The sequence below is a fragment of the Festucalex cinctus genome, chromosome 2 (genome assembly GCF_051991245.1).
Source record: "Festucalex cinctus isolate MCC-2025b chromosome 2, RoL_Fcin_1.0, whole genome shotgun sequence".
In the NCBI taxonomy this organism is placed as follows: domain Eukaryota; kingdom Metazoa; phylum Chordata; class Actinopteri; order Syngnathiformes; family Syngnathidae; genus Festucalex; species Festucalex cinctus.
The window spans coordinates 34,890,575-34,906,489 of record NC_135412.1 but is presented as its reverse complement, the minus strand read 5'-3'; the positions used below and the strand labels follow the sequence as shown (position 1 = coordinate 34,906,489).

The window sequence follows — 15,915 nt, the reverse complement described above, 5'->3', positions numbered from 1 at the left end:
ACTGCGACCCCCAGGGATCCATCAGCTCAGTGTGCGATGTGCGTGGGGGTCAGTGTCGCTGCAGACCAAATGTGATTGGTCGACGGTGCGAACAGTGTGCCCCCGGAACTTACGGCTTTGGACCTTCGGGCTGCATCGGTGAGAAGAGATATGAGTTTGTTTTAAACTGGGGCTTTGTTTAACGTTTTTTGTGACTTATGGATGATTTTACTATTTTTAGACATTGAACTGTGTTGTATTACATTAAGAATGCATTAACCGTAATACACACAGTTAAGCACAAATCATTCATATTATTATGGTCAAATTTTAAGTGAAGTTTGTATTTGAAAGGCTCTTTTACAAGTGGAAATGTTCAGACTGGGCCATGAATTGTTTTAAAAGCATAAAATGAATTCCATCCATCCATTTTCTTGACCATCTATTCCTCACAAGGGTCGCAGGGGTGCTGGAGCCTATTTCAGCTGGCTCTGGGCATTAGGTGGGGTACACCCTGGACTGGTTGCCAGCCAATCGCAGATAAAATGAACGGTATTTTGAAATACACTAAATTTCGTAAGTGGGTCTATTTTCACCCAGTTCGCATGTCTGTAAATATTAGAGCTGTCAAACGATTAAACATTTTAATCAGATTAATAACGTCTTAGAATTTTGATTAATCACGATTTATTAAAAAGGCTTTTTATCAATTTTTTTTTTTTTTGCCCAACAAATTTGAAGAGCACCTGCTTTGTGTTAATTCTTTCAACATTTTATGAGGACATCTTCAACATTTTTTATCCACTGCACACTAGTGCTAATTTTGTCTGCCATTTTTAAATTTAGCCTCAGTCTTATTCCAATTTCAGTCACGCTTGTTACTTTTTAATTAAAGTTAGTAAACCTCATCCCATTTTTATTTAGTCAATTATTAATCGTCTATAAATCTAGCATTTTAGTCTTGATTTTAGTCCCAAGAAAATGTAATTTTATTCGTCTAGTTTCAGTCAACAAAAAATGTCAACGTTTTAGTCTAATTTTAGTCAGGACAACCATTTTACCCCTGTATATATATTTTTTTTTGTTAGCAGATTATATTGAACATTTCGGATCTAAAACTATTTAATATAAAATGTTCTCATCTTTTTTGATGAAAAACAACTTAACACACAATAACAGTGGCTACTATGGCTCAGTCACATTAACATTATAGCTGTCAGATTAATGTTAAATTAGAACTATAATTTACTTTTTTTTTTTCTACCTTTCAGCATGAATCCACCTCCTGTCTCTCCCATGTGTTCGTGCTGTGTTTCACATGACAGTGTCGCAGATGTGACAGATTAGCAGAGACAAGACAAAATCATATCATTTCCGTCTCGTTTTTGTTCATGAACTAAAATGTCCATAGATTTTAGTGTGTTGACGGAATTATTTTTGTTCAGTTTTTGTTGACAATATTAACACTACTACACACTCTCGCCTTCCTCTTTTTCTAATCAGTTAATTACATGCATAATTTAAAATGAAAAAAATACATATATATACCCCAATAGTTTGACATGAACGAATATTCTGAATGTCAGAAAAACATTTACTAAATGCTTTACTTTAATGCATGTTTATTGTTCAAACAACCTGTGCCACCTTTAACATAACCATCTGCTGTCAAGTAAAGTGTCATCTGCGGTCAAAATGTATAGTGTGATTAATATGCGTTAATACATGATTAATGTGATATTTTTTTGTGATTCATCAATGAGTTAACACTTTAACTTTGACAGCACGACAGTGCTGAAGTGTGGCTTACTGTACATGGGCGCCATCTACTGGCACTCACCATTGCACATTCAAACCCCAACAAATCCCACACCTCAGTCTTTATTTGAGGTCCATCATTTGTGTTATACAGTACTCACTTATTTCTCATCCTCTCTCCGTGCAGCCTGCGGTTGCAGCGTGGAAGGCTCGGTCACCCGGCTGTGCGACAAGTACACCGGGCTGTGCCAGTGTCGGCCGGGAGCGTTTGGCCAGCAGTGCGACAGATGCCAGGCAGGTCACTGGGGCTTCCCCAACTGTCGCCCCTGCCACTGCAACGGCCACGCCGACGAGTGTGACCAGAGGAGCGGCGCTTGCATTAACTGCAGGGACAACACCGGAGGAGATAAGTGCGACAGGTGACGTCTTATTGTGGAATCTGCATCAACAGGCAATTTGTTCATGTTTGTAAACATGTTATTTCGCCATAAGCAGCGTGACCATACAAAAAAGATTGCTATCCTCTCGTAGTGACGTCACTGTATCTGTAGGTGTGCAAATGGTTACTATGGTAACCCAATACTGGGCATAGCAACTGGTGTCTGGTGTCGCCCATGTCCCTGTCCAGACGGCCCCATCAGCGGACGCCATTTTGCAGCATCCTGTTACCAAGACAACCGTAATCTGCAAATTGTTTGCAACTGTAAGCAGGGATACACAGGTAAACATATTAATGATGATCTCTCTCATACTTTTGATACGTTTTTACTGTATCTCAATTACTGTGGGTAAATTGGAAATTGAGACAATTGTGCTTTTCCATGAATGTATGTGCTGGGAATACAGGACTGAACATTTTGGGGCCAATTACAAGACAGAACTTTAAATATGTAACTAGGGATGTAACGATAAGCACGATATTGTGATATTAAAACTGCCACAATATCGTCGTCGTCATGTTCACGATATTTAAATGCAACACCTGTTTAAAAAAAAAAAAAAAAAAAAAAAAAAAAAAAAGTTACGTTGATTTCCATTTGTGCAGTTCTAACACCCTCTGGTGGCTACTTGTTTAGCAATTTAATTTTCATTAGGGATGTTTTGGCCCGTCTATGTTTAAAATCTACACTAATTGTCAGATGAAGGGGAACATAATATGCCTATGAAGCAAGTCAATATGTGGAGGAACTCAACATGTCTGCGCATTAACAACATAATAATAAAACATAATAATAATAATAATAATAACACAACAATGTTATGTACACAAGCACAATATTGTGCTTTTTTTAGTATGAGCTTTTTTTTTTTTTTTTTTTACAATATTGTGACCTTTTTTAAATAGCGCCAACCTCCCCACAATATCGTGCTAATTACCGTATCGTGAGGTTCATATCGTGATAATATCGTATCATGACATTTGGATATCGTTACATCCCTATATCTAACCTTTTGTCGTTTCCTCCCTCCCCTGTACTACTGGTACAGGGATTGTTAAACGCTCCAGGCTGACCATTTGTAAGCGTGAGTAAAAATTGAATTGACCACAAGTCTGTCTTTATTTCCCACAAGTCTTGCTCATATATGCATGGCTTTAGCACCCTGTGGTCCAAGGTGCTCTGACTCTGACATGTCTCCACGAATGATTTTCCTTCCTGAGTGGCTGTGTTAAGCACTATGGACCATGGACACTGCCATTATATATCGGCTGACCACTTTCTGAGCCTTACATTTGTATTGTACGGTGTATAATGGTACCCCATGGGCATGTTTTATCTTAAGGGAAAAGCGACAGTGATTTGACAGCTTCCCACAACTGCAGATAAATTCTGCTTTAACTTGTGTATTGGTATATGTCTGGTGGGGTACATCATTGTTCTGTACGAACATGCATTTTCTGAATCTGTCTGTGGATACTTTTTCCTATTCAAGGATCTGACCCAGAAGTCCTATCTTATTTTTATTGGGGGAGTAAAAAAGGCTGTGATTGATGACAACTCTGGGTCAGCTAATGTTTGAAGAAGTGTTCATCTTTATCTCTGATTTAGTAACATTGGAAATCACTTCCAAAACCAACAAATGAGCTGATACTCCTTTTATGTTCCCACTCATGTCTAACTTTCATCTTTTCTCCCCTAATGCTTTATGAGCATAACTGTTTCATCTTTCCACACCTTCTCATTCCCTCTTTCTCTAATTTCCTTTTGTACTCCTTTTTGCCAGACTCAAGTATGTCAGGTATTTTGTAAGTCGTGCAGCACAGTGTGGCATAGCAGGAGGCTGAGAGTGCTGACATTGAAACAGATTATTATTTTTGTGTGTGTGTGTTCGTGTGTTTCAATTTTTATAAAGATGTTAGAACAGGTTCACATTGTATGTTCTCATTTTGGAAAAGATTTCAGGGCTGGTTTTGCTAACTAGCTCAGGATGCAACTGCATTATATCAACTGTGATTAGCTAATTGTCTAATTAGTGTAATTTTATGTACTGCATTCTGCCAAACACACTTCTTCTAATCAGAGCAAATCTTTTCTCTTGTTTGTTTGAGAACCGTCCTCATCAGCCTTTTATCAACTTAATGTTTCAGAAAATTAGCTGTTTTTCTCAGCTCATTTGTTTCATTATAGCAATGTGACAAGATTCCTGAAATTGACAGTCCCCCCCCCCCAAAAAAAAAACAACCAAAAAACCTGTTGAGACTGATTGGAATGATCACTTCAACCTGAGTACAACAAACTTGAGAAACTTGAAAATCAGATGCTGGGTTCTGGAGAAACTGAAATTTGTTTTTGTGTTGGGATGAACAGGAAAAAAAAATGACGTTTTTGGAGAATGTTGTTGCGTGACATCATCTAAAATACCTGGACCAAAACCCCTTCAAATTAGAGTAAAACAGTAAAATTACATTATTCCCCAACATATCTCCTCAACTGTTGTTTACTTGAGGAAGCCCTTGTCCGGCGGTTGACAGTTTCAGTTAAAAATATCAACCAATAAACTCATATGAGCCTAAATTCCAAGAGGTTCTCTTCATCTTTGACAAATTTCCTTGAAGGAAGTGCCACAACACTGATAAGTTAATTCATATTGTAAAATGATTATGTTCATCTACGTCTACTTTCAACAAGAAACTAATTTCATCTTACTCATTTGAACTGAGCCGTACCTTATCAAAACGAATCATAATCCCAAAGAAAACAACCTGAATTGAATCAGTCCTCTTTAAAATGTACCATCCTTAATTGTATCGTTCACCATGTATCGAAATACATATCAAATTGTTTTTTATTGAAGAGATGCTCACTGCTAATATTGTGACGATCAAAGCTACTTCCTTCATTCTGACCAATCTGCATTTTCTCTCAAATTAGGTACTCGATGTGAGGAATGTGCTCCAGGTCACTATGGCAACCCTTCTCAACCCGGAGGAAGCTGCCAGCCGTGCCAGTGCAACAACAACATAGACATGTCTGACGTTGATGCGTGCGACCGGCGGATCGGGGAGTGCAAGAAATGCCTTTACAACACGGAAGGACCCAACTGTGGCATCTGTAGAAGTGGCTATTTCGGAGATGCTTCACGGCGCAACTGCAGGAGTAAATCACTTTTTGACCCAAACCCTTGTTGTTCTTTTTAAAATTAAATGGTGATATGCTTGCCCCCCAATGTGCACTTTAGAATGTGTATGCAACTTCCTTGGTACGGAGCGTAGCCAATGTGTGGAGCGTGACGACTGCGTTTGCCAGCGGAGTACAGGCCAGTGCCAATGTCTACTTAATGTAATCGGTCAGACGTGTGACCACTGCTCCCCCGGACACTGGAACCTGGCAAGTGGTAAAGGCTGTGAACCCTGCGGTTGTGACCCCCACAACTCAGTCACCTCAACATGTAACGAGGTACATACAGTACACATTAAACAATGTGGCAGAAAGTCAGTCTGACTTGAGTTCAATGCACATTATTAAGCAAAAAATACAACTGATTGGGGATACAAAGTGGGACTGTTCTGAGCACTACCCTTGAGCAAGGCACCAGACCCCAAGGGTCCTATTTTTGTAGACAGGCGCTTATGCATTGGGCATAAAAACGTTAGAGGTGGCAAATCCAGGTCCAGAAAGTAAATACCCTGCCACAGGTTGACTTTAGCCCCTTGCGCTAGCTAGCTCCCTAGCAGGTAAATGAGCACATTGGGAGCTAGCAAGGGAGCTCGCTAGTTAGCACCTGGGGCGGAAGCCAAACTGATATTGATTTTTTACATCCTTAATTTTCAAATGTAACAAACTGATTATGTGTAATGCCAAATGAAATACGTTTTCAACTTAGAGATGTTTAGTGTTTAGCAGCAGCCCAAAAACATACAGGTAGTTCAAATTCTCCATTGTGTCACGGTGGAGGTCCTACCCTGCTTGTAAACTTGTAGACTTTGGAGGATGTGACTGTTCTTTTTCTCTATTTTTGTGTTGCTCAGTTTAGCGGGCAGTGTCAGTGCCGGGATGGATTCGGTGGGAAGACCTGCACGGACTGTCAGGAGAACTACTGGGGAGACCCGCGGACACAGTGCAGAGGTCAGGACCATAGGCAAACATAATCCATGTTTGGATAATGCTAATGTATTTATAAGTTAGAAATTAGTGTAGTGTGTCACTGGGGAAACCCAAGGGATTGCATTCAGTGCCATTGGTCTGCAGCATTCACAGATTTTATTTTTAAACCCAGAACACAGGCCACTCTATCATGTTTACGCTTTGTGTTTGGGGAATAATACTTGCACTCCTGGAGTAAATGATGCTCCACCTTAAATTTTGATAATTGGCCACAAGGTGGCCCTCAAAGCATTATATTTGTCTCAATAAAGCTTATTGACTCATTTCAACTGACTGTAATTCCTTGATGCCACAAGATGGCGGCAAAGAACTAGTTTTGTCAATACAAAGAATGGGTTTACAAATCTGTAAATGGTGAATCACTAATATATGTGGGAAGAAAAACAAACGGCATATTTAAATTTTTGATGCAAAACACAAACTGTTTTAGCCCCCAGGTGTTTGCTATCGGATATTTACTTCCTTCCACCTTCTTTGCCCTTCTTCCAGCTTGTGACTGCGACTGGCGAGGCATTGAGACGTCTCAGTGCAATCGAGTCACAGGTCATTGTGTATGCCAGCAGGGGGTGTCAGGTGTCCGCTGTGATCAATGTGCCCGAGGTTTTTCTGGTGTCTTCCCCAACTGCCAGCCCTGCCATCAATGCTTTGGCGACTGGGACCGCATTGTCCAGGTGCAGTCTTCTTGATGTATAGGTGGAGAAGTTTACAGTGAAGGCAGAATATATCCAATATAAACTCACCAATGGAGCAAAAATATCTTCTCCTACAACAGGACCTAGCGGTGCGTACCAGGGCTTTGGCCGAGCGCGCTCACGAGATTCAGACCACTGGCCTTACCGGGCCGTATGAGAAGGCTTTCAGGGACCTCGAGGAAAAACTGGCCCAAGCTCAGAGTATCGTCAACTCACGCAATGCTACTGCCGCTGCCATTACCACTCTGATGGAGCTTATTGAACAGCTTAGGTATATGTTGCTTTATGTCTTAAAATCTTTTATGTTGTGTAATGCATTCAGATACATTTCTCAGTATATTGTTGTGACTGAACACAACATAAAAACTATTTCCTATAATGATGGCCATACTCTAATATACATTGTACCATAAATAATAGCTGGTCACATCAACCACAGGCAAATAAACTCTTTTTTTCCCGCATCAGAAAAAAATGGGTTGTGGCAGACATGATCAGTGCTATTAATCACATAGAATTTACAGTATCTAGTTAATTTATCAGCCAAAACAGCAGCACTAAAGGATTTAAACAGTCTCAGGTGAATTAAAGTGTGGAGTCTTACCAAATGTCACGAAAAAGCTTTGCACAGTACTTATTCACTGTCAGCCCCATTAAAATGAAAGTCGATCTTGTATTAGATGGATGCTGTGAGGATTATTTGTTCCAGTCGACTTGCGATTGCTCCACAATGTTTGTTCCAAAAGTTTCACAACTTCTCTTCATTTCTATATAGTAGCAATTTTGATTATATCTTGACAGTTTTGTTTCAAACCCATTTTGGTGGTGCTTAATGGCAAATTCATTGTACGCAACACTTTGTATACTTTTATGATTAATATCCATTGACAAGTACATGTCTTTTTCCTTAGATTTCAGATCAGTGAGACCACTGACACATTGAACCGTCTGGAAGGAGATTTGACTGTCGTCCAGGACAGCAACTCGGAGGCAAGCAAGGAGCTGAGTGCTCTCGAGCGAGAGGCCAGAGAACTGAACCTTACATCAGAGCAGCTCCATCACCAACTTGATATCCTAAAAAACTCAAATTTCCTAGGTGAGCAAGTAAAGAGTGTTTTGTGAGTTTTTTTCCCCCCACTCTTCAAATCTGTCATTATTTAACCTTTTTCGTAAAATTATGTATGTTTTATACCTGTGCTTTAAAATGGGATGTTCATGTGTTTGGCGCCAACTTCTTTTAAATATCAAGAAAAGTATACTCTCATTTGTTGTTTTATGTACCCTTTTTTATTACAATTTCTCTCATGATAGTAAGATAATAAATGACAGACAAGATAAACCACAGGGGATTTAGAATTAAACTGAACAACTAAAGCAAACGTTTAGATATGTCAGATCCAGAAACATAACCTGTAAATGAACAAAATGAATTTGATTAATTTTCATGGTTATAGCACAGGTTTGCCCGACCACTTGCTGCTGTCAGAGTTCCTAGGTCTCAATCATTAAGGCCTAATAGGATGAGGATGATTAAAATGTATAAATAAATAAATAAATAAATAAATAAATAAATCACATCAGCCACACCCACTTGGCTGTTTGAATGACAAATGGGGGACAAATTAAGAGGAATACTCTAAAAGCAGCGCTTTTCAGGACAATATAATAAGTTGAAACACTTTAATTTCAGAGTTAAATCACTACCCTGTATTCAATATGAATGCATGTTACAAAAAAATGTGCTGCTGAGATTCAGTACATTCAATAAATAAATCTCTTCTTCCATTATCCTATTTCTGCCAGGCGCATATGACAGTATTCGTACCTCCTACAACAAGTCTTGGGACGCTGAGCGCCGTGCCAATCAATCGACAGTAAGCAGGCCCAGCACAGTCAGCCAATCGGCCGACACCCGCCGTCGCACCGAGCGCCTCATCTCTGCTAAGAAGGATGACTTTAACCGGAAAAATGCCGCCAACAAACGCTCGCTGGGAGAACTCAAGAGCAAAGTCCAGAATCTGGACATGCGGAAGATCAACGAGAAGGTCTGAGCTTGGTTTATTATAATTATTCATATATTTATGGTATTATCAATGAAAATACATTTTTCAGTGACAGTAACTTTTTCTCTGAGTAATGTTCTGACAAGTAGAGACACATCTGCCCCACAACAGGTGTGTGGTACAACAGGAGATGCTCCCTGTGCGGAAAGCCCTTGTGGAGGTGCAGGTTGCCGTGACGACGAGGGAAATCGTCACTGTGGAGGCCTGAACTGTAACGGAGCCGTAGCAGCAGCTAACAATGCTTTAGAGAGCGCCAAGCATGCCGAGAAGCAGCTCAACAAAGCCATGGGAGAAGTGGAGGGGCTCGTTACCAAGGTATGGAAACACTTTAGTTACTTATACTTGTCATGATTTCTCTGTATGGTGGCTAACACAAAAATATACAGGCCTTCAGAGACTAGAGTGAGTATAATAAATTACTCTTAATTTAACACTCTTGCAAACCACTTGTCTTTTGAATACAAAACATCAAATACTGATGACTTATTACAAACAGCATGTTTACGTGATTGTATTGTTTTGGTAAGGTGGCAGAAGCTAAGACCAAGGCACAGGAGGCCAAGGGTAAAGCCCAAGCAGCTCTCGACAAAGCTAAAGCCACCAAGGACCAAGTGGAGCGCTCCAACAAGGACCTGCGAGAACTTATCAAACAGATCAGGGACTTCCTCATGCGTGAGTCAGCTAGATTCATGACGTCATGATAATAACGTCATAACTTCAACACGTCTTGTATCATATCCTCAGAGGAAGGGGCAGACCCTGACCATATCGAGGCGGTGGCGAACCGTGTGCTGGAACTCTCCATCCCCGCTTCTCCTCTCCAGATCAGACATCTTGTGGACGAAATTAAAGAACGCGTCCGCAGCCTTTCCAACGTCGATGCCATCCTGGCGCAGACGCAGCACGACGTCCGTAAAGCGGAAAAACTACTGCTGGATGCTAAGAGGGCAAGGTATTGGTCATTGGTCATGCGATCAGCCAAGCTTCATATGCATCGTACCTTTAACACATTCAAACCCAAAAACGTGTAAACATGTTTGTTAATCATTTGTCTTTCACTCACAAAAACATATTTACATGTTTTTTTTGTTTTTGTTTTTTTTAATGCAAGAGCATACAGAAGGCTTTAATGCAGCTTCTGACATGAAGAGGTGGCTTAAAGCAATGGTAGTTATTACAAAAAAAAACATAAAAAAACGCCCAGCAGGTGGCAACAGGTAGTAAGAGTTCAGCCTGGGCCATGTTGCAACAAGCTCTTTTTGCCAGTGTTTTCACTAGGAATGTGAATATTGATAAAATGTAACTACAGTACATTCTAAAGCTAGTTGCTGCAAAATGGAAACAGATACAAATATACTTTTTATTACTTTATTACTTTTATGAACAAAGAGACTCTTATCTTTATTTTTTGGTAAATTCCTTGTTTTTATCGCAATAGTACACAACTGTTATCTTGCTGTTTTACACAATGTTTTGTGCCAGAGGGTTACAATTTGTAGCTAGTACCTATTACTTGTTGATTAATTACAAAAAAAAAAAAAAAAAAAAAAAAAAAAGCTTTAGGTACAAGATCCACAGTACGAGCCCTACAGTGACTAGAATTTCTTTCTTTTTTTTTTTTTTTTACATTTGTCCATATTAAAGGGATCGTTCGGCTTTTTTAACATGAATCTCAATTTGATCCTCACCTCCAGTGTGCGATCAGCACTGACTTACCCCTGACAGCGTTCTGTGACAGGCGTTCTGGTTCGGTGTTGGACGAGAGGATAATAGTCCAGCAGGCTGGCTGGGGTCTCGGAAATAAAGCTTTTTTCTTCTAAAAACTATTTGTTTTCAAACGCGTGATACATTTCCATCACAATACTCTTTCCTGAATAAAGTCAGACGCCATTACCGCCAGCCACTACTTTTCTGTTCGTTCGTATCACTGTGCGGCGCCCTGTAGAGTGCTAACCGACGCACTGCAGCCAGCTAGCTGATACTTCCGCCTTCAAAAAGGCAAACAACTTCCAGCGGAAGGATCAGCTGGCAGCAGTGCGTCAATTCGCTGTCTACAGGGCGCCGCGCAGTGATACGAACGAACAGAAAAATAGTGGCTGGCGGTAATGGCGTCGGAATTTTTTCAGGAAAGGAGTATTGTGATGGAAATGTATCACACTTTTGAAAACAAATAGTTTTTAGAAGAAAAACGCTTTATTTCCGACACCCCAGCCAGCTTGCTGAACTACTTTCTTCTCGTCCAACACCGGACCAGAACTGGTGTCACAGAACGCTGTCAGGGGTAAGTCAGTGCTGATCGCACACACTGGAGGTTAGGATCAAATTGAGATTCATGTTAAAAAATCCGGATGATCCCTTTAATAGTTTCAACCGTAAATATACCAGAAACTATGAAAACAGTTTTATATAATTTCAAACTCAACATTACCCTTAAAAAAAACAAACTTACTTATTGTATTAAAAATAAATAAATAAATAAATAATTATTTTTTTTTAAAAGCGCCTGAAATATGCATGTACGTGTACATGCAACAGTGACTCTCCAAACTTCCAGGAACTACCCAGGCTAAACATGCTCATACATACAAAGCTTTTCTCCCATTTGTAATGTATCACTTCACCATACTTCCTTTAAGACCAATTTGTATTTGGAATGGGCTTTGGCAGAGCATATAGTAAGAGCAATGAATGCGAAAAGGTGAGTTTTTCAGCAAATAACGGAAAATAGGGGGGTGGCTGCAAAAAGAGAATTGAATGAATTTCTGAACCGCAAATAAGTGGGGGGATTATTGTATAAACAGAAATAAGACCACAATGGTTAAGAGCTGCTTTAGTGTGATGCTAAGTTTTTCAAAGGCATCACCAATCTGAAGGCCCTGTGGGCGTATAAGATGACAATAAACTCAATGGATATGAAAACTCTGCTTAAAAAAAAAAATCCTATAAAAGAATCTGTATTCTGAAACTCTGAAACCACCTTCATTGTGTATGGCACTGTGATTCTGTACAGGCATCATGCGGAAGGTGTGAAGACCACTACAGAGACAGTGAAGCAGGCCTTGGTGGATGCTAAGACTGCACAGACATCTGCAGAAAAGGCCATCGCCCGAGCCAGAGCTGACATTGATGACACAGAGATCCGCCTGGCGCAGGTAACCAAAAGTACCCAAACCACTGCTTCAGTCTCCTTTAAAAAAAAAAAAAAAAAAGTGAGTTCCCTTATAATGCTGATACAGATGAACCCTCTATGACACTGGTTGACTTTGAAATTGTTCTAATTTTCAAACAGTTGCCCGATAGGAATAGGAATAAAGTGAAATAATTCTTATCTAGTATCAAAGCGTTACCCTGTCGTAACATTAATAAGAGTGTATAATATAAAATACACATTGAACACCTGTTTATTGTTGGGGATACATTTAGACCCACCCTTAATAGGTGAAATTGTGTAATATAGAATTTTTTTTATTTTTTATTTTTATTTGTTTTATCAAGAGATAAAAATATCTAACACATTTTAAATGTATTTTATTAGTTGTTACGTAATGGAATCAATTGGTGGAGCAGGCAACATGGCGGACGCTGCAGGAGGGAGCGCTACCACTCTGCATTGAATAGTTCGAGATTAAAACCTGTGATATACAGGACAACTGATGGCAAGACAATTGTGGAGGATGAACTTCTCACTTTTCTCGTTACAAAAATGAGGACTTTAGGAAGAGATCATCCTGTTGGCGATAAACACGTTTGACACCAAGGCGATTGAAGCTTCTAAGAAAGTGCTGTTTGAACTTTGCACTAGGACTACGCAACGATGCGTTGGACATAAAGGGCAAAATAAAGACGTCAACAATATAAAACAATGTCTCAGTGTGTTGAACGAATGTGGGGAGGATATCCCTAGATTTGTTTGTCACTATCTCGACGATCTACCGCCGATATCATTTGCCAGCCTGGATGTTTCCTGTTTGCTACGGAGAATGGAGCACCTGAGTGCTGAGCTTGGTGCGCTGAAACACATCACCTCGCTGCAGGCTGATGTCTGTGAGCAGGTTCGGACGGGTGTTGCGGAAGTGAGCTGCCGAGTGTCTACGCTGGACGCCCCGACGAGCGGTGCGGTGGCTGGTGCTGGTGTTCCGGACGGCGATGGTAGTGGCGGCGCATTGGCAGTGGCGCCGGCGTGGCGGGATGAGGAGTGCGTCGAGTCCGAAGGTGTAAAACAAGTGGAAGCTGGTGCACGGGACTCTGAGGTGGAATCAAGTGCTGCGGAGCGGCGATTGTCCGCAAGCTCTTCTGATCCGACGCCTGGGAATCGTACCGGGGCGAAATCTTCCGGCCTCTGTGTTAGCGGAACGTCAACGAAAAGTGACTCAGCTGGGTTTGTTTCCACCACCGGCTCTCCTGGGTGGAGTAAAGTTGTCAAGAAAGGACAGCCGCAGCAGAAACTGGAGAATACAGCGCTGGGAATGCCTGTTGCTGCTGCTGGACAAAAGAAAGCTGTATCAGTTCGATAATCGGCACTGGCGCTGTAAGTACTATAAAAGTCGTAAAGACTGCCACGAGATTCTGTCCAGATCTGGATGCAGTGATGCTGCCAGAGTATCTTAAGAAAACTTAACAGGGATGTGACCTGCTTAAAAATCTATTGTGCACGTAGCCGATAAGGCCGTTTCAAAGTTACTGCAGAATGTCAGGAAATTAATTAAATGTATAATCCTGAATTATGGCTCGAAGGGGCTCTGGTTCGGAGGTATTGTGAACCACGTAAAGGTACCGCCCTCAGGCCGATTATGGCCACTGCACCCCCTTTGCAAGGAGGGTAGTGTGCAAGTGGATGTTGAATGAATGATGAAAGTTGTGTCATACAATTCGCGTGGACTGCCTACGGGACAAGGGGCTGGTGATAAAGCACGGCGTATTGTTGACGCACTCTTTGAGTTTTGATATTCTATGTATACAAGAGACTATGCTATCTGTACAAGATCTAGACTCTAACTCAACTCTGTGCACAGTGACTTCTATTGGGCAAGGGAGTCCACAACTGATATGAGTTTGGGATACCATTCTGTAGCATAAGAAACTAGACCCATTAATTTCTGTAATTCGGCTTGTGGTTGACTGGGCCATTGCAGTTAAAGTTGCACATGATAGAAATACATTTATTGTTTTAAATGTTTATACACCTTATTGTTATGGGGGGGCCGGGATTGCCGTCAAGAGTGGATCCCAAAATATGCAGACCAGAGAAAGGATGATCAAGAATTTATTCCGCGGATGCGCGGAAACAAACAACCGAAAAAGCTGGTCAAACAACCAGTACAAAAATAACAACCGAAAACACTTGCAAAAGGCAAGGAGAAAAATAGCAATTAACGAAAAACACTTGCTTACAAAAAGCAAGGATTCACAACAAACATCATATAACATGAAATAGAAAGTTCAACTTAGGAAAACGTGGCCAACAGCGCACACGTAAAAGGTAACACTACAAGTCTAAGTGAGAGAATGCAAACAGTCAACAAAGTACAACAAAGGGCGACGTAGTAATACAAGACACGTGAAAAAAAACTATGAAAACGCTAGAATAAAAACTTGGCTGAACAGCAGTGAGCAAGATAAATAATCTGGCAGTCAGCAGTAGCTTTTATAGTCCATTGATTGTCCACGAGGAACAGGTGCGGTCATTAGGGAGGGAAATGCCCACCAATCACTTGGGTGCTGGAATGAAAACAAACAGAGGCCCTAGAGCCAAACCATGACAGTACCCCCCCCCCTTAACGGACACCCCCTGGCGTACCACCTGGTTTCGAGGGGTGAGCTGAGTGGAAGTCCCGCAGGAGGGACGGATCCAAGATCCAGGAGCGGAGGACCTACTGCCGCCTCTCTGGCCCGTAGCCCTCCCAGTCAACCAGATACTGGACACCCCTGCCGCGAGGTCTGGAGTTCAGGATTTCTCTGACCGTGTAGATAGAGTCACTGTCGAACAGTCGTGGAGGCGGAGGAGTCACTGGAGCAGGAGCCAAGTCACTGGAGACAACAGGCTTGAGCTGGGAGACATGGAAGACTGGGTGGACCCTCATGGATGGCGGGAGACGAAGTTTCATGGCCACGGGATTAACCACAGTCACAATCTCGTAAGGGCCAACGTACCGCTGCCCCAGCTTCTTGGCCCCGCCTGCTAGCCGTAGGTTTCGGGTGGATAGCCATACCTTGTCTCCCGGGGCGTACGTTGGTGCTGGGCGGCGGCGCCGATCAGCGATGGCCTGGTTCCGGGCAGCAGTACGGGACAAGGCGGCTCTGGTCTCCCGCCAGACTCTGTGGGCTCGGCGACGGTGCATTTGCACGGAAGGGAGGTTTACTTGTCCCTCTTGGGATGGAAACAGCGGAGGCTGGTAACCGTAAGCAGCCTCGAACGGAGATCGACCTGTCGCTGAGGAGACCAACGTGTTGTGTGAGTACTCAACCCAGGCTAGGTGTGATGACCATGATGTGGGGGACTGCAGGCACACACAGCGAAGCGCCGCTTCCAGTTCCTGGTTCAGGCATTCTGTTTGGCCGTTGGTTTGCGGGTGGTAGCCCGATGACAGGCTCGTGGTGGCTCCCAATGCTCTGCAGAACCGCTTCCAGACTTGGGACACAAACTGTGGTCCTCGGTTGGAGACAAAGTCGAGGGGGATGCCATGGAGACGAACCACGTGCTTGATCAACAGTTTGGCCGTCTCCAATGCAGACGGCAACTTAGATAAGGCCACGAAATGGCCTAGCTTTGAAAATCTGTCTGTTACAGTCAGAATCACAGTGTTAACTTTTGACACCGGC

At 41.9% G+C, this 15,915-nt stretch overlaps 1 protein-coding gene across 6 annotated transcripts in view; it reads left to right on the top strand.

The window, feature by feature from the left end:
• Positions 1–15,915, top strand: part of lamb2 (laminin, beta 2 (laminin S)) — a 58,715-nt gene that overhangs the window by 32,548 nt on the left and 10,252 nt on the right. For 4 of the 6 annotated variants that reach the window (XR_013282524.1, XM_077514794.1, XM_077514797.1 and 1 more), the window contains 15 exons: positions 1–138; positions 1,925–2,156; positions 2,289–2,458; positions 3,226–3,261; positions 5,109–5,333; positions 5,416–5,633; positions 6,206–6,302; positions 6,831–7,012; positions 7,114–7,304; positions 7,945–8,129; positions 8,837–9,078; positions 9,208–9,411; positions 9,624–9,768; positions 9,841–10,048; positions 12,107–12,248. The exon at positions 1–138 is cut by the window's left edge and continues 6 nt beyond it. Coding sequence is in view for 5 of the 6 variants with exons in the window: in XM_077514794.1 (XP_077370920.1) it covers positions 1–138; positions 1,925–2,156; positions 2,289–2,458; positions 3,226–3,261; positions 5,109–5,333; positions 5,416–5,633; positions 6,206–6,302; positions 6,831–7,012; positions 7,114–7,304; positions 7,945–8,129; positions 8,837–9,078; positions 9,208–9,411; positions 9,624–9,768; positions 9,841–10,048; positions 12,107–12,248 (2,615 nt within the window). In the remaining variant the exon portion in view is untranslated. Of the gene's footprint in view, positions 139–1,924; positions 2,157–2,288; positions 2,459–3,225; positions 3,262–5,108; positions 5,334–5,415; positions 5,634–6,205; positions 6,303–6,830; positions 7,013–7,113; positions 7,305–7,944; positions 8,130–8,836; positions 9,079–9,207; positions 9,412–9,623; positions 9,769–9,840; positions 10,049–12,106; positions 12,249–12,631; positions 12,888–15,915 lie in introns of those variants that run through there. The other 2 variants (XM_077514799.1, XM_077514795.1) reach the window with 2 other exon arrangements.